Here is a 22,656-nt window from a genome sequence, read left to right as displayed (position 1 = left end):
AAGGTTTCTGAAATCTTCGTAACCAAACTTTTAAAACCTCTCATCATGGCCAGGAGAATATTCTATTCTTGAACTAAAAGTTGTCATTGAGGGATCATTATGCCAAAAATTGCTTTGTTTTAAATGTTTCAGGCAATGAAAACTGATTTAAATTTCATAATATAAACAAAATCAGTAAAAACAATTTCATTATTTAAAAGAAAAATGATTATTCTCAATTATTCTACATTTTTTACATCCAGGAGGAATATTCTCTTGAGAGGGTGCTCATCAAACTTACTGGATGATGATTGGACAGTTTCTCTGCTACCCATTTCAAATATCGGAATCACGTTATTCAAGCTTCTAATCCCTATGGATGACGGAAGTAGCCAGAAATTTCGTTCAGGGGAACCAAAGTGATAGAACAACAGATTTGGTCATCTTTTCCCACGTTTTTGGTCATTTTCTCACATTTCGGGGGGGGGGGCAGACCCCCCAAGTTCTTCCCCCCTCGCTACACCCTTGTGGGACGACACCCTCAGCAACACTACCCCTGTAAATCTGTGCAATTGGCCACAATAATTCATTAGTCCATTCACTGAGGACCCTGGGATGGATATCATCTGGTCCTGGTGCTTTGCTTGCACAGACATTTTTAAAAAGTTTTTTAGGACTTCCCATAGGTGGAGATAGACTTGGAAGTCTAGACTTGGAAGACACACAGTGTTGATGATGCCCATTTACATATACATTAGATCAGTTGACTCCACCCCTTTAATGCTCCCCCCGTATCTCTACCCATGGGACTTCCACTTCAATTTCATTGATGATTTTCTCACCCCCATACCACACCATTTCTTTGTAGATTGCTGTCACTATTAAAGACTGACACGAAAAAGTAATTGAAAACACTACGTATACCTACATTGCTCTCTGCCCTAGACCCTCCTATCAAGGGGGAAGCAACCACCCTCTGCACCCATTATTTACATACGTGAAAAAAAATTATTAAACATATTCCCACAGGTTCAAGTAACGGATCAAATTAGAGCTTTTTCTTGTAACGTAGAAATATCTCTGAGTTACACTTCTTTTGCGACAGTTTTGCGTGTAAGGTTCACATATTCAGTACCCAGGGGTGCTCACGATTCTTGAGCAGGCAACCCCCCCCCCTTAAAATATTGGAAATGTAGTACGTCTGTTGTCGCAACAGAGTGTGGGGGAGTGACCAGTCTTCAGTAAGTTCATTTCCTGAAGTTGGTTTTGTGAGGTTTTCCAGCTTCGAGGTATGAATGCGAGCCAGTCTCTCAGCAGAGCAGGCAGACCTACAACACGATACTGATGAGATAATGTTCATTGACACAACATGAAAATTCAAACATTTCCATCTTTAGTTCAGTTTTTAAGTGAGATATTAATTGAAGTTTTAAATGCGGCACAACGTTACTGTTCCAGTTTCTTATCAACCGTATCTGCGCTTTTCATTTTTATCCCAGCTCAGGGGCAGTGCCCATGATTCAGACGGTCCTAGGTTGCATTGGACAAATCGTGGGTTCTAGTGACAAATGGGATATACCCGGGTGAGGTATTGATTCTGTATGAAAAAACTCACATATATATGTGAATGCATAAAACCAGGCTGCCCTTAGCAGGACAGCCGGTGGGTCTGGTTTTCCAGGCGCCGGAACAGAAGAAGGGGTCACCCCCTCACCCGAACTCACCCTTTAACTGTTCCTTTTACATTACACAGGGGAGCTAAAATGCATTCTTGACGTGCTCAACCTTTTGGAGAGTGCAGGACTCTTCATTGGTTCGAAAACGTGTTACGGGCCACCTAATTAATCTGAAAATGTGGCGTGGGGTACTTGAGTAATCTGAAACTGTACAGCGGACCGCTTTTGCCATCTGGAAAGGTGCCGCGGACCGATGGCGTAGCGAGGGGGGGGGGGGACTTGGGGGTCTGGTCCCCCCCCCTCGAAATGTGAGAAAATGACCGAAAAAAGGGAAAAAGATGGCCAAATCCATTGTTCTGTCATTTTGGTCCCCCCCTCCCCGAACGAAATTTCTGGCTACGCCCCTGCCGCGGACCATTTATTTGAAGTGAGAATGTGCATGAACCACTTACGTTATCTAAGACAGACACCCCCCTCCCCCCAAGTCACTTGAATGATTTGCAAACGTGCCGTCTTAACGCATGGGCCCACCCGGACACGATCCGGGGGCCTTAGAGAAATTAGAACCGGTTGAAATTTACGAAAATTTGTCAGGTAGGGCCTCAGAAAAATCACTTGGCCCGGGGGCCCATGATACTCTTAAGACGGCCCTGGCCGCGGACTACTTAATTGCGTATGTATTAACAGAGGTGGACTTAACGGCGCACACCCTAGATCCCGACGTCTACAGGATCCCCACAAAACCCCTATTTTACAAATATATTAAGTAATTTAAGGGGCCCCAACATTTTATTCTGTGCTCAAGGCCTCAATCGACCTTAAATGCCTCTGCATTTAAGTGATCTGGGAACAGCGTCCCCTGTCACTTAAGTAATCTGCGAATGTGCCGCAGGTCACTTTAGTGATCTGGTAATGTGCCGTTTAGCTAATTTTTACAAAACTAGGCTCGAGGTCCCGGGGCCACGTCAGATGACCACGGGTTGAGCATATAGGTAAAATAGGATACAGGCTCCTCGAAGCGTAAGGGGTTGGTGCAAAGCCGCTTGAAAGATAAGCGTATCCACAGAATAAAGAAGCGTATCCACTCAATGTTACTCTTAATGCAGCTTTGGGTTGGTGCGAATCATGTGACTAGACATACTCAGTGAACGGGGGTAGAGGAAATATGCCCACCTCCCCCCTGTAGAAATGGGGAAGAGGGTGTTATAGGCCCATTCTTGTGTGTGTGTGGACGAATAATTTTCATCAATTCGTGTGAATATTCCAAATCACAAGGTTAATTGGAATATTTACAGCAATTTGTCTCCGAGCGCGGCCGGAGACAGTGCGACTGAATTTTTGAATTGAGAAAAAATTCAATTAAAAACAATAAAAATTGTTTTTTTAACGATGAATATTTATAAACCTCTATTATTTATGCAATTATAAGCTTTTTTTTCAAATTCAACAAATTACGGTACTTTTGCTGCCATCTAGTGATTAGAATCAAAACTCGAAAAGTATCAAATTCGATTCGATCATAGAACCTCTGCTGTCATCTAGTAACGAATTGCAGAAACAATTGACTCTTTGATTAGTTAGTAAAGTCTGTAAATAGATGGCAGAATCAGTGCCATTCTTGATGAAAAAACTATCTAACCATATTTTTTCCGATTAAACACGGGACGTTGCCGGAGAATTTTTGAAAAATGACGTCAGAACGACGCATAATTTCCAATTACCGCTAAAAACAACTTATCGCTATCGAGATTTCATTGATTACCGTTGTTCTATTGGAAAATATCTGAAGAAAAAAAAAACAGTAATGTTCCATGAAATACATATGGTCAGAATAATCGAGATCCTAAAAATCCAAGTTCCTCCTCATGTTTCAGCTTCTTCACTGCTCCTCGTAACGGTTGGCCCAGGAACTGCACCTTAGTGCGGCTTTCACTTGGTCCATCTAACCTGCAGACGGCTCCCCCTCTCCGAATTTAAAATTACCCTTGCCGAAGCAGACGAGAAGGAAGAGTAGTGATTGTTGAAAAAAAAAAAAGATGCGTCAGCGGGAAGACTTCGGCGACGTTGATATCAACTCTATTCAGAAGCAAGACGGCAGTTTCGAGAATGCCGATCAACAACGAGACCACCACAGCCATCTCAACAACAAAGCCAAGAGCAGTCCTAGGCGGAGTGGGAGGGCGCTCTTGACTCTGAAGTCGATGCCGAAGTACCTGCAGTTCAATCGCTTCGTTTTCAATGGTTACCGCCCTCAGATGAACGCTTGGGATTGCATTTTCAGTCTCGCCTATTTTCACAATGAGACCATAAACATACTCTCCCATGGTAATATCGCTCTCCTAATTATCTCCTATCACCGCCTCCTCATCTCCCTATGAGGTTAATTATATGTGATTTTGTCATTATATATGTATATATATTGGCGAAAAAATTATATTATTAAGAATGTGAAGTCTTTAAATATGAATGACGGGGCGTTTAAATGCTATTTTGCTTCAACAAGACCCAGGGAATACAGGTGCTAATTGAAATAAGGTGATTTTCCTTGACCGATATCGTTCTTAGTAACAGTTAAGCCATAGGCGGAAATAGACTTGGAGGTCTGGGGGGGGGGCACGATGATGATGATGTCGATTCATTTATACATATATGCATTAGATCAGTCGAACCTTTGATGCTGGGGGAGGGGACGCAATACCCCCACGCCCCTACCCCCCGTATCTCCGCCCATGCGCTAAGCTGGGTTTTCCTAGGAGCAGGTTTCTTGTGCTGTGCGCAACGTGATTCGCCGAGCACGACACACTGTCCACTCCACCAATAAAAAAATCAGTGTGACTGTTTTCCTACAGAGCGCAACACGGCTGAAGACAGCGCTTTATGTCGGCGTAATTCGCGGACTGCTTCTGGAGGAGTCAAATGCATCGTGCACAGCGCATTTTGCCGATGTTCTCTTCACTCGTGTGTTTTCTTTCCCTTCCCTTCAAACCGGAGCATGCAGACGACAGAGTAGCTGATGCCAAGGCCATATACTATAATATAACCGTCCTGATCTGATGCGCCGTGCTAGGAGAACACAAACGAGTAGCGTGATTATGTAACACATTTCTGCTGGTGCGAAATGATGTAATTCCGTTCAAGCAGTGCAAGAAACTTATTCCTAGGAAAACCTGGCTTAATTGAGAAATGCGGAACAGCTTTGGTATAAGGGGCAGCTTGGCGATTTCCAGCGACTTTTTTTTCAGTGCCAAACAAGTCAGATGACCCCCATCAAAAGTCGCCAAGGCTGTTAGACACATTACGGGAGGCGAAAAAAAAAGAAAACTGCCAGCATAGAAAACAATATGAAACACAAGAGAAATGGAAACATAAATAAAATCTGGATTATAAATATGATTTCTGGGTTAATAAATATGATATGAGGCTGTGAGACACTCGAGCAAGCATAAAAATGCTAAAACCAACAAGCATAATTGAATAATAACGCTAAATATAAAATGGGGTCATGTCACATTTTCTCAAGTTTTCAGGAGAGACAAAAAACGTATATCTTCTCCAATAATTCTTTTAAATAAAAAATCAAATTGCAGTGTCTGTGGAATGCATTTAATAAAGCGCTGAGAGAGGATTTTAAATTTTTATTACTTAAGAATAGCCATGAAAGAGTAAAATTTGATACTGACATGACCTTTTTTTACAATTAAACATTTTAGAGCCCCAATTCTCTAACAAAAGGCTCAGGAAAACACATAAATAAACAAATGTATGCAATGAAACAAACTTCATTTAGCTTTTTATACTATACAAACTTTCTATTAGACGGAGATCAAAAGTACTCCTCTTCCGGTTGCCTTTAATGAGTTAATGGTTGGTGCATTAAAAATCTGATCCCAAAAATCGTTATACTCCATTGGGATGTATTTTTTGTTTTATTCAAGTCGTCCCTTTTACTTTGGTTATTGGAAGTTTTGTCGATGAATAAGCTTTGCTTTGGAGTATTATTAGTGGTACACCAAGTTTTCTTTGTGGGAAGATTCGTGAGCTAATACCATTGATGTATTGTGTACAGTAAACTTTGATGCATTCTGGTTGATCGAATCCACATATTGGTCCACTGTGTACAATCTCACATTCTTCTCGATAAGTATTTTTATCAGGCCGAAATCCCTATCACGGTAAAAAAAATGGCCTGTGATGGGGAAATGAAATTTAATTTCCTCAAAACGTTCAGACTACTAAGAACATCAAAAACCTCATCCATGTGTTATTATTCTGCCCTCCACAGTTGTGCGTAAAAAGTTACAAGATCTCTTTCCATCTTCAGCTCCATCAATATATTTTTTCAAAAAGAACATAACTTTATTTTTAACCCTTTGCCTCCATTTGTTTTGTCATAAACAAAACATTTTATTTTACCATCTCTTAGGTTACGAATACCGAAGGTATATTCAGCTGCCTAAAATAGTAGATATCTTGCGCTGGAATCCGAGGTAAGGATACAGTAGCCATATAGTCAATACACAGACAGAAAATATCACTGTTTTCTTGGCAAAGCTCTTTAGCTTCTATGATTGAATCATAAAATTTTTTGTTCCTTCTCTGTACTAATAATTACAACATAATTACATAATAACAACTACTACGTTTTAAACAAAAAGCAATGAATAACAAACAACAAAACAAAAACAATGTAAATGAAGAAAACCACCTTACTCAACAGGAAAACCCTGCTGCCACCTGTTAGCGGTCTTGAGAACTAAATGTAAAAAGGGGTCATGTCCTGGACTTGACATCTTTTTACTTTTAACATTTGTTTTTTCTCAGCATCTAGAGACGAGACTTGACCCATTTTACCATAAAACAATGCGGTGGCGTCTATTATACAAATCCATCAAAACATAAAAATTGAAAAAAAGTGACATGACCCCTTTTTACATTTAGCGATTCAATTATAATAATAAAAATATCACTATCTAATACTAAACATCAAAACAACATAAGGTATCCACTCTTAAATAAACAACAGTCCTGCATGTTGTATAAATAAATACATTCTACATATTATAAATTAAAATTGGTTGTACAGAATCTGGAAGGCGAGAGAGGAAGCAACCCAGCACCATTATGTTGGCCTTGGTAACATCGTTGGGCCGTCGGAAAAAAAAGTTGCCAAGAGAATCTGCGGATTATACTGATCCGATGCTTGTAGTGACAAATTAATTTTCTGGGTTTTCTTGTTTCTCCCGATGGGATTGCAGATCGAGTACAGACATTGCTTGATTATCCATTGCCATCAACAGCGACTGAATTGAAGCATTTTTTGGCAATTGTAAATTTCTATCACGTCCGGGTCACCAGTGATCCGATGCTTGTAGTGACAAGATAAAACGTAATGAAAACTTAACGATTTAATATACGAAAGAAACATAACGAGAAGGATGACACGTGTATACAAATCGGTGGTAAAATTTCAACTGACATTTTTTCTTTTTTTTACAATCACTAGGAGCGTGAGGAGGGTGCACCATCTATACAGATAAGAACGCACTACAATACTATATCTGTTCCTCAAGGGATTCTCAAACTTTCCACCTGAGGCACCCCTTTACCTAATCAACACTTAGGGGCCATTAAAGTATTACGGCAGCATCGATGGGGGGGGGGGGGGTTCGATTTGCTGACGTTTGATGACAAGGGGGGAGGGGGGTTTGGGTAATGCTTACGTCATCAACCATCCTTAATGAAAATATGAAATATTTTTAATGGCATCTTACTTAGTGCGCCAAAAACAAGAAAAACCTTTCGATAGTTTGTGGGCACTTGAAATAACATCCCCTGCCCCCACATTGATAAGTGCCATACAGAACCATTTTAGTGATCTCTAAATGTTTCTCAGATCCAAGTGATCTGGAAATGTGTCCGGGTCACTTAAATGCTCTGGAACTGTGCCTCGCATTACTCAAGTATTCTGTAATTATATGCTGCAGATCACTTAAATAATCTGAGAATGTGCCGCGGGTAACTTGAGTGATGTAGAACCGCACTGGGGGCCCTGAAGTACTCTAAAACTACATCACATGTCACTCAAGGGATCTCTGAATGTATCATGGATCGCTTAAGTGTTCTAGAACTTTGTCCCGGGTCATTCAAGTGATCTGAAAATGTGCCACGGGCCGCTTAAATGCTCTGGAATTGTACCACAGAACACGTAAGCGATCTGTAAATGTGCCGCTTAGTTCAATTTTACAAAATTAGGGTTGAGGAGGGCAGGCCACATCAGATAACCCCCAGGGCCATAGTTGGTCCGCAGGCCAAGGGCTTTTATGCGATTTGTCATTATATTGCTTAGAGGGTGGGTCGCAATGAATTTATTAAAGATAAATTTTTTCAGTTATATAGCCTTCAAATAACATTAAAATTAGCAGAAATTTATTATAATAACATTTAAAGGTCTTCCTTCGGAAATTTCAATTAAAAATAATTTTTTGCATTAAAAAAATAATTTTTGATCATTGGGAGGGGGAAGCATGAGGCCCCCCCCCCTGTGTACATCTCTGGTCCCATCAATATGCGTTAGGATTCAGAGGGGCAGAGCTGATGACGGAATTTTGCTGACAAGGGGGGGGGGAGGAGGTGGTTAGAGTTTTGCTTAGGCTAAGAACATAGTGGGAGCGGCAAGCAAAGCGATGAATGAGAAGGAAGGGAAGCGAGATGAGAATATAGCTGCAAGCAAGAAGGAACGTGGCATACATAGTGGGAACATTTAATATAGCAGACAGTATTGAATAGAAACTTAAAAATTTCATAATTATAAAAATCATTGCTCACACAAGTTTAGAAATAATAGTGTTGTTTGAATACTGCAATTTTTAAATATAACTACGGAAATATTCCTCATATTTTGGTCGCTTTCCTCCCTACATCTTTTTTCGTGGCACTTAAGTGCGATCACTTCTCGAAATATAAATATTTTCTACTAAATTTATGAGTAAAAAATTGAGAGAAATATCAAGTTTAAGTCGAAGCCCCTACCGTTTAAATTTGTATCATTAGCATAAGCGGGAGGGTAGAAGTGGAAAATACCTCCCCCCTCTACTCGCAAATCTTTATTTCTATAAATATTTGTTGGTTTAATTTTTTATACACGAGAAACATAATTATTGTTACGAACTATCGACGATAGATGGCGCAATTTCTTCTGATGGCTCTCAAAATTTCGAAATCAGTTGATACCGGTTTCGGTCTAGCGCATAGGCATGCGATTGGCGGAGAATTGGTGAGAACATTCTAGAAAGCCCCGCCTTTCCAGACAGTGGTGCAACCCCTCCGTACAGTAGCGCAGCCGACTAGGAAACTGTAAGATAGAATTTTGTGGAATGTTATATTTCTCGAAGTTTCTGTCTGGGTTATAAATAGTGCGGCGCTCACAAGATGGCAGGCTAGACAGGCTCAGAGAGGCACAAGGAGATTCAGTCAGTCGTGTTTAAACTTTGTGAGAAAGTTGTTAGCTCCCTGATTAGGCTGTAAATACGTGTAAATTGCTGTTCTGTAAATAAATCTGTGTTTGTCCGTCGGAACGCTTCTTGTTTTGCAATCATGAAGTCTTGTGGAAAATTATCCGCAACAATTTGGTGTCAGAAGCGGGATAATTCAAGATTTGCATGAAGACAAGAATGAGGGACATGGACGAGATTCGAGAACAGCTGAACCAGTTGATAAAATTTGTGGGCCAGATGGAGTTGGACATCGTCGAAGAGATAAAGAAATCTACCGCTGCTGTGATCAACAAGGTAGAGACCACGAGCGGAGCCGTGAAAGATGTCAACACCTCCATTGCTGCCGTCAGAGAGCTGAAAGATCTGAAGAGTGCCAAGAACGATCGTGGGGCCGAGAAAAATGAGAAAGACAAGTCGTTGGGAACCTGGAAAAATCACGAAAAAGGCCACCTGTGGAGCGCATGTTCAGTCGCAGCTACCGGTACGGAAGATGCTCCATGCCGAGTGTACCACGTCTCACAGATGCATGAAGACAAGAATGAGGGACATGGACGAGATTCGAGAACAGCTGAACCAGTTGATAAAATTTGTGGGCCAGATGGAGTTGGACATCGTCGAAGAGATAAAGAAATCTACCGCTGCTGTGATCAACAAGGTAGAGACCACGAGCGGAGCCGTGAAAGATGTCAACACCTCCATTGCTGCCGTCAGAGAGCTGAAAGATCTGAAGAGTGCCAAGAACGATCGTGGGACCGAGAAAAATGAGAAAGACAAGTCGTTGGGAACCTGGAAAAATCACGAAAAAGGCCACCTGTGGAGCGCATGTTCAGTCGCAGCTACCGGTACGGAAGATGCTCCATGCCGAGTGTACCACGTCTCACAGATGCACGGAGGAGACCCACGGACTCCACCTAAGAGGCGAGATCGATGGACTGCCGTGCAAGATGGTCATCGACACCGGAGCCAACGTGAGCATCGTCAGGGTGGACCTGGCTCGGAAATTCCAGCAACGACTTCTCTACGTACCACCATCGTTGACGCTGCAGACAGTCATGGGAGAGAAAATGACTGTGCGAGGAAAGTTGAGAGTCTCATTGAAGTTCGCCACGGTCACCTACCCACACACCGTCTTTGTGGCAGACATAAGGGATCCGTGCATCATCAGAGTGGACTTCTTGAGGAAACACGTATTTTCCTTGGACATGAGGAATGACCAGCTGCACACGCTGAAGGAGCGTATCGCCCTGCTCGGATGTGGTCCTGGCGATGTACCTCCAAGGAAAGTGATGGACAGTCCAGAGGCGGATAAAGAGTGCATCGCCGATGCAGAGAAGACCAATGGCAGGACCGGAACTGTTCTCTCACGAGGGTCAGATGGCATGAAGAGGACGATCCAGCCTCGTAAAGAAAAAGCGCATGGAAATGCCGGTCCTCTCGCCCTGATGAGAGGACCGGGTACACAGAACCGTGGTCGTTGCATCAAGGTGGAAGAGAAGTGCGGACCAACGAACCCTGTAGTGAGATGGATAACATCTCAAGTCTTACGGGACGATCCTTGGAGCGACGAGAACACCGGGAAGGCCCAGCTAGAAGATCCAGACATACGACTGATCATGGAGTGGAAGGAATCCACCGGGAGTGAACCGACATGGCAAGACGTCGCCTCTTCCAGTCCGACGACCAAGAGATACTGGGCGCTATGGGGCTCTCTGGAGATGAGAGATGGCGCGCTGTACTGCAGATGGGGGTCTGAGGATGGAAAGACGTTCCGGTGGCAACTCGTCCTGCCAAGGAGCCGTGTGAAAAATGTGCTGAAAGAATTGCACGAAAGCCCGACCGGTGGACATTTCGGTGTGATTAAGACTCTCCAGAAAGTCTGTGAACGATTCTGTTTGGACAAATCCAGGACCAATGTGCACGAGTGGTGCAAAAATTGCGACGCTTGCGCCGCCCGCAAAGGAATCGCTCTGAGAATCCTACGACCGCCCACGTGAGCACCGGATACTCACCATCGCTGATGGGACAGGACCTTCTCAAGCCAGGTGATCTGATGTTCCGGCGACCGATAGATGCTGCTCTTCCACTGGAGGAACACGTCCAGGGACTCCATGAGCACCTCGAGGACATGTATCGAATCGCCAGAGACAGGATCAGCATCGGCTCCGAAAAGATGAAGAACCGCTACGATGAGAGGGCCACGACTCATGACTTCAAGGAAAGCGACTTGTTTGGCTGTGGAACCCGAAGCGCCGTAAAGGACTGTGCCAGAAACTTCAGACGTCATGGGAAGGACCCTACAGAGTCTTGAAGAGACTGAATGACATCGTAGCTCGGATTCAGAAGACGCCATCCTCGAAGTGCAAGGTGGTCCACTTCAACAGATAACCGAAAACAAAATATCTTGAATGCGCTGCTGTTATCATTCGCAGCGGAGTTTTTCGCTCTGCTGTGGTGCACGCCACTATACACACTCGCATTGGAATCAGCGTGTTTGATTTCGCTGCTCTGTACTTTTGCTTACAGGGGGGGGGGGGGAAGGGGGTCAAAAATGTCAAAAAAATTTGCTTATGTAATACTTTAACGGCCCTTTATCCGCTGCTTTTCAGAGTAGTGTAACAAAGAATCTCTTTGAAAAAATCTTTATTGGACCGTCACTCCATGGCACCCCTGAGAAAGGTTGGAGCCACACAGTTTGAGAACCCCCTGGTATAATCCCCTTTTTGGCCATGTATTTGTGTTTTTTTCTTTGGTGAGAAAAGATCTTAAAGTATGACAAAAAGTCGCCAAGAGTGAAACGGACTCAAACAAAGAAACTGCTGACAAAGAAAGTGAAAAAAGAAAAGATGCTAAAAACAAACATAACATTATTCTCAGACTAAATAAGGGATCACGATTAAAATTTAAACTCTAGGCTAAATGGAAGATCGATATTAAAAATCGACATTAACATCCTTGTCCGTATGCAGATGGGGGGGGGGGAAAGGTTATCGCTCCCCCAGTAAAAAAAATTGTACTACTGTCATAGGCGAGAGTGCTGAGATGGACATTTCCGTCCCCTCCACCCATTTGAGAAGCCGGTACCTGCTTATATTCTAGTCCAGAGCTTGACAAATCGAGAAAAAAAAAAAAATCTAGGTGCCAATCAAATATTTTAGGAGCCAAGCTTATTTCTTTTGTTCGAGCTAGTAATTGCACACAGGAGATTTTAGGTGCAGATATCAGTTTTTTATTTGCCGTGATGACCTTGTGCGTGGGATGTATCAAGTCAAAAATACAACATCATGGACTAAAAACAGGATCAGGACTAAAAAATATAATATTCTAGACAAAAACAGGATTGAGATTGAAAATGAAGCAATATATTATAAAAAAACAATTAAAATATTCTCTGGGAATTCCATTCTCTGAATTTTAAATAAGAATTATCTCCCCCCAAAATGAAACCACTCAGGGTTATACAGTCGAATCCCGTTATAACAAACTCGAAGAAACGAGAAATCACTTTGTTATAACAAAATTTCGTTGTAAAGGAATTCCAGGTTTTTGCACTGTTCTTACATAAACTTATCTGGGGGATTTGAAAAGTGTTCGATAAAACAAAATTTTTTTTTTCCGCTACAACTGTATTCTGTAACTATACTATGACTATATAAATATTTTACTGGGTTGTGAATAAATATTTTACTGGGTTGTGAATAAATATTCCCAGGATAATTAAAAACACGATTCTAGAATGAAAACCTGTTTGAAGAATACTGGGACTCTCTTACAAATAATGCAATGGTCCCTCTGGACCTAAAGTGGGTCTAGAATTCTCTGGATTTAACAAAAACACAATTGCAGGATTAAAACTTGAGACATACACAGGGTAGTACGCAAAAATAGAAATGTAGGAAATGTATAACCTGAGAGGGAACGAATTCTGAAATGAAATATTCCGATGACAGAAATGTAAGGTAATATACTGTATAAATGGTATTATGAGGAAAAAAATAACCTCCGTGACCCTAACTAATGGATTCAAACATCACACTCTTCGACACAAAAGCCTATCATCACTAGCTACCTCTAGGGGTAACATCACCTTAAGACGATGAAAAATGGACCAAACTGTAAACAAAGGAAATGAAAAACAAACAGGGTGAAGGAAATAACCAATTTGGGGAAAAAAATGAAAACAGAATTAAATGGCCTACTAGGAAGAAAGACGCCAACAAGCTAAAAAGGAAATCGCCAAAAAAAGGGGTGATTATACTATAGCGGTTGGCAGTATATATCTCTGAATATTACCAAATTGTGAGTGGGACAGCTATTCTGTGAGTGTTCTGAATAAAGTGTATCAGTTATTGGATCCAGGCAGGGCCAGACCTGGCCATTTAGCGGCCTGGTGCGAGAACAGCTTTGAGACTCTCGTCAATATTACTAGAGAGATATGATAGGGGTTAGGCCCAGAGATTGACTCACTTGTTCTTTACATATCCATCGAAATTCAATTTAGGGGGCAGGAGGCTGTTAAAAGTCTTGTAATTCACATTTGTCAAAAAAAAAAATTTCAAGGAGGTTTCAGAAAGCACGTATTGGGTAGTGCAGGTGGATAAGGAGCCTCGCTTTAACGAGACATGTAAAATAAAATAATATCTAATAAGGTTCGTACAGGTCAGAGAAAACTGGGAAAAGAGTCAGGGGAATTTTTTTTTACTAAAAAAAATCAGGGAAAATGGCCCATTTTTGTTTGAAAACCTGGAAATTTCGGACAACCACCTGGAAAATTGTCACGATTGTCATCTGATTGAGAAAAAAACATTGATCACAAAAAAAAAAAAAAAAAAATAATAATAAAGATAAAAAAAATCCGTCAGGAGAAAAGAGGGAATTCCGATAACATTGTAAATATTGATAATCCTTAAAATATCGCAATATATTGCAAAAAATATAGATACTGCTGAGAAGGAATGAGGATTTTGTAAATCCACTTGGAAAAGTGTATTGCTACGACCTTATCATAAGTCTTTCTAGTGTGTTTCCAGAAACATAACTACACATCGTAGAAAGCCATGGGTACAAAGCTCAGTTGCGATAATTTCACAAGTTGACTTCAGTTAGGAACGGCTGAATACACACGTGTATATTTTGATTTCCACGTGGGTATTTTTATTTGAAAACAATGTGTTGTAAGAAAACGTGTGGACGGATAAAAACCTGAATCGTCAGTAAGCAGATTGGATCAGTCAAAAATAACCCATATAAAGCATGGGGTCCTATTTGCGGCAAAACTCGCAACATGGGCAGATAAGTTATCCAGAACCACGTTAAGCATGTGAAATCATAGGAGTTCAGTGAACAACCCCCGATTGCTAAACTTCTTGGTTCTAGCATGTTTAAGACCCGTCTAAAAATCTATTTAACACAACTGCCATCAGAGATGTAGTATATTTCCTTCTTTTTCCTCATTATAATAGCATCAATCTATGTTGTTGTTTTTTCTGACTTTTTAATTTCATTGTTCTGATTATTTTTGCCAACCCTTCTAATTGACCACGGAGCTCGTCAGGGCATTTCCATGCCCTCTTCGTTGTGGTTTGACTGTACATGCTCAGTTTTTTTGTTATATTGTTCAGTGTTCTCACCTGTATCAACAATCATACATGTTCTATAATGCACTGTAATATTTTCATGTACGGAAAAATAAATTGAAATTTTGAAGTAGCGCTTACGCGAGTGCAAGCCAACTGTAAAGAATTTTGATGCAGTGAAACCAACTACATCTTTGACTAAATTATGTCACAAAGAAAACAACTACTAAAGGCTTAAATCTTGTGGGCATTGAAATTGCAGAAAAGGGAGATCTTTCATTTCTTAAGTGTTTTCTCTTCCATTTTTCTTCTCCATCAGGCGTATTTGAAAAGCATAAATGTGTGTAAAAAAAATCTATGATTATGATGTCATTATGATATTGTAATTAAAATTATTAATTTTATAATATAATTATTTGTAAATTTTTATTAACTTATATCAATTTTTTTATTTAAAAAACAACCTGGAATTTTTTGAAAATGTGACTGGTAAACCTGTAAAAGTCAGGTAAATTTTTTTACAAAACTGAGTATGAACCCTGTCTAATAAATGCAAAATAAGATTTATAATTGAGGTCACTGGCATTTCAAGTCTGATAGGCTAATGACCCCAGGACCTCTTTTCTCAAGGGCTTGTGATGCTGTAAGGGCCACGGCACTGTCATGGGAAAGACTGAAAAGGGCTCCGAGGGGGCCTTATGTATCAGTGTTATATTTTTCCAACATTTAACTCTATTAATTTTCTTGAAAACCAGCAGGAGGAACAAGCTAAAAATCTAGTCTGGGTTCTTGTCAAAAATTAAGGCTTCATTTAAGGATGCCGGGGTCACAAAGTCTCATTACCATATTTGTGTGTTCTTTAATAAATTGACATATTTTTCATTATTAGATCAATAGAAATGGTCCCACCCCCTAATATTTTGCAACCCAGTGCGATCGCACCCTTGGCACATACCCAAGTCTGGGCCTGGCCCCAGGGCTTAACAAATCAAAATCAAATAAAAATTTAGACACCAACCAAATATCTTAAGAGTCAAGTATATTCAAAGGGGAAATGTTTTTTTTCCTTCTTAATATTTGTCCAAGACTTGACGACCCATTTCCATGTTGGTAGACACCCTGACATAAAGTCAGAAATATTTGTGTTTCAGTTAAACAAGTTCTATGTTTTCCAAGGTATTTTTTGTAAGTTGATTAAAAAACAACAAAAAAAACGGGGGGGGGGGGGCACTGTGTGTGTGTAAAATGACGCGAAACATTGACAGAATAGTGGTAGGCCTATATATCTTTTCAGATTTCATAATTTTCTCGATGAAAAACCTTAACCCTATTCTAAATCATTTAATGCGATCTAAATAATACTATCAGAGTGGATAGTGAATTTATCCATTCATTTCCTTGTTCACCTGTTTGTACAAAACATGTAGAAAGCGTATTTGTAGAAGGAATTTACATATGAGAACAGACTAAAAAAAAATTTTTTTTGTGATATCATAGGAAGTAAGCACAGAAATTTAATGAAGCAATTTTGCTATGATTTTGCATGACTGGTTAGAATTTAATGATATTTTTCTTTTTAAAGGTTTGCCTTTTCTGTATGCTCTGTGGAATCTGCCATATCTTTTGCCGTACAGCGAAATGCAGCTGCCCGTACTGCCATACTTTCACGCTGCTTCTACTGTATGTCCATGGTTGGGTAGTTCAATTTATCATTTATTCATGAATCATAAATCTGGAGTTACAACCTATGAGAGGTTGCTGCAATGGGATGTTGTAGGCGTATGGGTCACTCAGAGTTGCGGTAAGTTATACAAGATGGTCAGATAATATTACAAATACACAGCCTTCTCAACATATGCCCACACTTGGGCAACAGGGTTTATGCTGCTACGATCACATTTTTTTGGAAAATGCAAAAGAAAATCTTAGAATGCGAAAGAAGTAGTAACCACTTTCGCAAAACTGCATACAGGAGGTACGAGATGAGTAGACATCCAACCATCAATCATTAGCATTGTAGCATTTTGCTAAAGCTTTCCTCCCATTTTCGCTTTTTGCAAAAGGAATTTTTTATTTAGCTCAAACCCTGTTGGGCATGGTGGTGGGGGCTCTCTTATGCAGGGGAGAATTTTGTCTCAAGCTGCTCCTGCTCATGATGCTGTTAAGATGGTTTTGCAAGTACAGCAACAACCTTATTTAATGATTGTAATGGGATTAGCTCAATCATAATTATGGGGTGGGGGGATGTTTGAAAAAGTAGAGTAGAACCTTGATTATCCGATGACGGATTAACCAAGGTATAAAAATGTCAAAACTTCACGGAAGGTTAAAGAGAACCAAACATAAAATTATTGAGGAAGTTAATATTGATAATGCTATTCAGTGATTAAAAGGAGGTGGTGTTATTGAAGTTATGATGCTTTTTGGATTATTCAAACTTTTTTTTGTGTGTGTGTAAGCAGCTATCTTTAATGATGAAAAACAAACAAGAGAGAGGCAAAAAAAAAAAAAAAAACGACAAAAAAACATAAGGCAGTGCCCAACACTGCTGCAGTTATTTTCATGAAAACATCAATCGTTTATAGTTAATTTAAATTATAATTTTTTGAATTGTTTAATTAATTTGAAACTTGCATTTACTCTTGGCCAAAAATGTAGAACTCTTAAACTTTAAACTAATGAATGATTTGAACAAACCAACCAACCATGCAAGGGAAAACTTGTATAGATTTCACATCTTCAAAAGTTACACAAATATTTTCAAAGCCATATGTATCCTACTTCTCATGCCACTACCCTAATGTTTAACTGGAAGTTAAGATCTTTGACTTGAAAGGGCCCCTGGAAAAAATGTCATTTGTGGGACTCCCCAAGGAAGCTATAAAAGATGTTTGGTTCATATACTGTTCAGATTTGGGGGATAAAATTGTGTCGGGCCCAGACAAATGACTGACTTTTAATTCGGAAATCAGGCATGGTTTGAATGGTAAATATGCAACTGTATAAATAAGTTTCTTTTTTTTTCTTGGGCTTGTCTTAATTTGAATTGTGGTTATTGGACATGAATAACGTGAGGATAATTACACGAGGTATTTATTTCAAATTGAAAAATTCATAAATATATATTTTATTGGAACTCTTCTGTGAGCACTATTATGTTACAAATTAGGCTATGCTTTATTCCTAGCAAATTAACTGTGTTTTTCTGCTATCTGTATAACCCCTTTCCTTCACCTAAATCTCAGATAAATGAAGTTCTACTATAAATTAATATCTACTATGAATTAATTGAAAGTAAATTATTACTATCTATTGTTAAATTAAAATTTTAATTAAATATGTACAGTAGGGCCGTGGTTATCTGAAAGCTCCCATTAACAGAAGCACAAACAAAAAAGAAAATGAACGTTCTTGAAACTTTAATCTATTCGCAACTGGGCAAGGGTAGGGGAATTGCGATTTCGAAATTTTGACAATACCAGATGTGCAACAAATGAATTGCAAACAACACAGATAACTAAGTTCATTGTCATTGGTGAGTGTTTATCATAAAAAAAAACCAGGAATAGGGAGAAAGGGGGAGAAGGAAGTTCTTTTATTTATATGTTGCACCTCTAATTCTTCACTGGGAGGCTAAATGCTATTTTTTAAATTCATCCTACTCCCGAAAACTTTGAGTTAAGGAAAAAATTTAACAATAAAATACAAAAAATGTTCTGGGATCGAGTAAAAACTTTGACTTAAATATATATTGGCGGTATCAAAGTTCGAGTTATTGCGAATCAACTTTAAATATGTATATAGTGGATTCTGTAGTATCAGAGCCTCTCAGTTACAATATTTGTAATTTTCTGTTTGCATTTTTAAGGTGGTTTCACAACAGTCTATGTGGGTGTTATATGTCTACCTTGGTACTTACGGTTTCCTCTTCTATTCGTATATCTGGCATTTGCTCTCAAAGCACTGTATGCTGCCGTGTTTGCCTTAGGACCATGGGAAAGGCGAAGTAGTTTTGCTGCCATGTTCATCATGCGACTATGCATCATATGTGTGCGTTTGACCCCATATGGAGGAGGACATCCCGAGGTAACGAGCTCTTAATGTTTTATAGTTATGATTTTGAAATTGATTTCAATATGTGGGGACAAGTGAATATTCATTGATCGATAAAATATCTTATTCATCATTAACATAATAAAAATAATGCAATAAAGCGAACAAGTTATGTTAGACTCCCGGCTTTGATATACAGTCGAATCCCGTTATAACGAACTCCAAGATGCCGGAGAAATCACTTTGTTATAACGAGCGTTATAAAGGAATTACAGATTTTTGTATTCTTCTTATGAAAACTTACTGGGGGGGGGGATTAGAAAAGTGTTTGTTAAAATGAGATTTTTGCTATAATGGTATTCGTTAAAACGAGATTTTTGCTATAACGGTATTCGTTAAAACGGATTCAACTGTATTGACTGTTTTGATCTAGAGAATAATGCTATTAGTTCAATGGGAAAAATGAAAATATTACCAGTGATGTTACTGATGCATTTGAGCGTATAAAATATTTAAGCTTTTGGAATAAAACATGTGAAAGCTTATAATTCATGAGTTCCACTAAATACTTTTATTTTGTTAGTACCCAGGTGCTTCAACAACCTGGGTTCTAGGGGACCCAAGAGAGGTAATGTCATTCTATTCTGTCGGATATCACTGAATATTATCATAGTCTCTCTCGCTCAAAAATTCAAAGTTCCGAATAAGTTTATAAGTTCTGAGATAAATTGATATGAATTTACTTTCATAAAATTAATTCTAAGATGTTATAAAAATATTTAAGAAATGCTACTTTATGCAAATAATACCCTTGACATATAATAAGGAAATGACCTTTATTCTACTTATTGTTATTATACATAATCTAATTATTGTTATTATACATCAAAATAGAAAATAAGGCAGTAAATAAAAAGGGGTTGTCTGGAACATTCTGTGCTCTTTGTGGTTGGTGCAAGAACTTGCTGCAGAGAGCAGACAAATGACAGCACTTCTCTCACACAAAACACTCATATTTCTGAAATCATAAATACCTTAGGACTCCACACATGCGCGTTCCAGCATATACAAATTTGTTAGAAATTCCCAGAGAATGATTAAAAGGTGCATGTACGGTTTAGTAGTAGCAATACGAGAAAAAGTAAAAAGTGTGTTCGGGATCTGTGAAAGAGCTTTCAAAATAATATGGAGTTCAACTGAGTGATTCGGAACCATGTGCTCAGGCCCTGTTATCAAACCTGTTAAGACAATGTTAATTATACTGAGAAAAAAAATTGAATATTAATGAGGGAGTAATAATTCCAGAATTTATGAAAGAAATAATTTTCAATTTCAATAATTTTTGGCTTCCTTGTGCCCAGGCCCTGTTTACCAATCTGTTAAGATGCTGTTAATTAATGAAAATAATAAACTAATAAGAGAAAGAATTCCAGAAGTAAAGAACATCTAGAATTTATGAAAGAAATAATTTCAAAATCAATGGAAGCTTTCAATAATCGATAGCCGGGGATGTTGTTTGATTCAGGGGCTTATGCTCAGCCCCTGTTGGCCTAACTGTAAAGACGCCACTGACTGGTTTTACCAATTTCAAAAATTTAAAATTTTTTGATAAGGAATATTTAATAAGATTTTTGCAAATTAAAAATAGATCAATGGGTCTATTAGTTTGTGGCTCTATTAGTGAGTCGTGAAGTTTTTTGTGCTTTTAATTTTTTTGGGTCGCGGCTAAAAAAGGTTAAGAACTGCTTACATAGATAATCCAAAGTTACATGCTAGGCACTTGATATTATTGTTTTCTGTGAAGTAAGATAATGCTACTTATCCTGCGTCATAATTCATGAATAAAAATGCTTAATAGATTATTTTTGGACGTATTAATTTTTAGTCCAGTTTTGCTGGAAATTGACCAAAAATTTCGCTGAAAGTAGATATCTGAATTGCAGGCATGAGTATGACACAGATTGCTTCATTGGTAACATCAGTGGATGCGTGTCATGAGAAACTGTTGGTATTCAATCCGTTAATCTGGTTGATTGTCACAGGTGATATTTTACTGAGATTCTGCAACTTGTATACTGTGTATGCAATGCAACTGGGCATGGTTTTTCTGGTCATATTTTTGATTCAGCTTAATATTTTTGAGTGATATTTGGATGCAGTTGTGCTGCTTTGATGGTCTTATTTCTCCCTTCTTTCTGTAACTAGACATTTTAGCAAATGTCAGCTTCTACTGTGATGTTTTCTTTGGTGTTTTTTTTCCATATAACTTTTGCTTTGCTTGTTTTGACATGTTATTGTTGTCTTTATGTATTGAAGTTGCTATTACAGTTCAAATTTGGTGATGGTTATTATCAGGGCCTTACAAATTCCAAGTGCCAGGCTGACTAAAAAAATGGTATTGACATTTAAACTTTTTCATGTGTAATCCAAGTTTTTGAACCGAATTCAAGTTTAAGAACAGCATAGAATTTGTGTTGGTGTCTACCAACATGGAAAACTAATGAATCTTTGAAAAGTAGAAAAAAAAAATTTAGACCATTTTTTCTTAGGGGGAGAAAAAACGCTTCGCCACTACGAAATTTAGCTGGCATTGCAAGTTTTTCTCGATTTGTCAAGCCCTGATTATTATAATTATTAACGAGGCTGATCTTCCTTTCTCTTTCTTGTGGATGATGGGTTCCCGTAGGTGAAAAATAACTAATAGCTTGATTTCATTGTATTATGAATGTACAATTGTTTTACGGCATGTATTAATTATATCAAACTTGAAAGATTTTTGAAATTTAAAAAAACCACTATAATAAAGATTATTTTGCATATTAGTACACTAAATACAACTGTATCAATGACATTGCCTGATTCCAAAACTGATTTAGGACTGAAATCATGTTTTTAGATAAATTTCAATTCCAGTGCAAGCAATTCTTGTTATAAAATAAACCTTAAGGTTTTATTTATTATTTATAAAAGAAAAAATTACTTTTTTTCTTAGGCCTTATACCATGTGTTTATGCAAGACTTCTGGTCATTGATAGGAGCAGTGATAAGTGCCTCTTTTGTGCCTGAACGATGGCTTCCGGGGAAATTCGACTATGCCTTCAACAGCCACAACATCATGCATGTGATGGTAGTAGTAGGAGGTGTTCACATGCACTGGGCTGTCCAGAAAGATTTTGAATGGGTTGCTCAGAGCAAGTGTTCTTGACTTGGAGCTGTGTACTTGCCTTAAATAATCACCAATATGCCGGTCAATGAATGGCACACAAATGTAATTATTATCGATTCACACCAATATTATAAGACAGAGCCGAAAATTGAAGCAGTGGTTGAAATTCTTTACTGTTTTTCTGTTGTGGTTACAGTATTTCTTTCTTTTTTCGGTGAAAGGCAAATGTAAATGTTTTTGTTATTTATACATGCACAGTATTCTATGTTTTATATAATATGGTATTCTGTATAACCTTGATATTGAACCAATGATTGTTTTGAATTAAATTATTTATGTTGAGTTATTCCATTTTGAATCACACATAGTTTTTTTTATGCAATATGTTTTTCCCATATTCTATTGGTACCATTCATGACGATTTTAATGTGTGTGAAATCGTACTTAAATTTTCACTGTAGTGTTTCTAACAAATCAACAAATATTGTTTGATTTTTTTTGAATGTCAAAGCATGTTTTTGCATGTAAAAAATGTCATCCTCAAATAATTCATCTAATGCACATTCATACCAGGTATAATAATCTTGTAATCAGCATGTGGAAATTAGTTTTATGATTCTATGATGCACAGTAAATCTAATTAAAATGCACAGTATATAGAAATGATAGTTGCTTCAGTACAGTAAATTTGGAACGATTTAAAAACCGTCCAAAAA

The 22,656-nt window shown here is 38.6% G+C and overlaps 1 protein-coding gene across 1 annotated transcript; it reads left to right on the top strand.

Annotated features, from left to right (window-relative positions):
• Positions 1–3,574: 3,574 nt before the first annotated feature.
• LOC149070532 (progestin and adipoQ receptor family member 4) lies at positions 3,575–22,326 on the top strand. Its single transcript, XM_089248978.1, has 4 exons — positions 3,575–3,980; positions 16,304–16,522; positions 18,590–18,807; positions 21,767–22,326. The coding sequence occupies exons 1-4, from the start codon at positions 3,692–3,694 to the stop codon at positions 21,977–21,979; spliced, it is 939 nt and encodes a 312-aa protein (XP_089105104.1). The 5' UTR covers positions 3,575–3,691; the 3' UTR covers positions 21,980–22,326.
• Positions 22,327–22,656: the final 330 nt, after the last annotated feature.

The sequence above is a fragment of the Pholcus phalangioides genome, unplaced genomic scaffold (genome assembly GCF_987345545.1).
Source record: "Pholcus phalangioides strain wild (caught in Gottingen) unplaced genomic scaffold, Ppha-v1.0 ptg000021l_1, whole genome shotgun sequence".
Classification (NCBI taxonomy): Eukaryota; Metazoa; Arthropoda; class Arachnida; order Araneae; family Pholcidae; genus Pholcus; species Pholcus phalangioides.
This window is presented reverse-complemented; position numbering and strand designations above follow the sequence as displayed.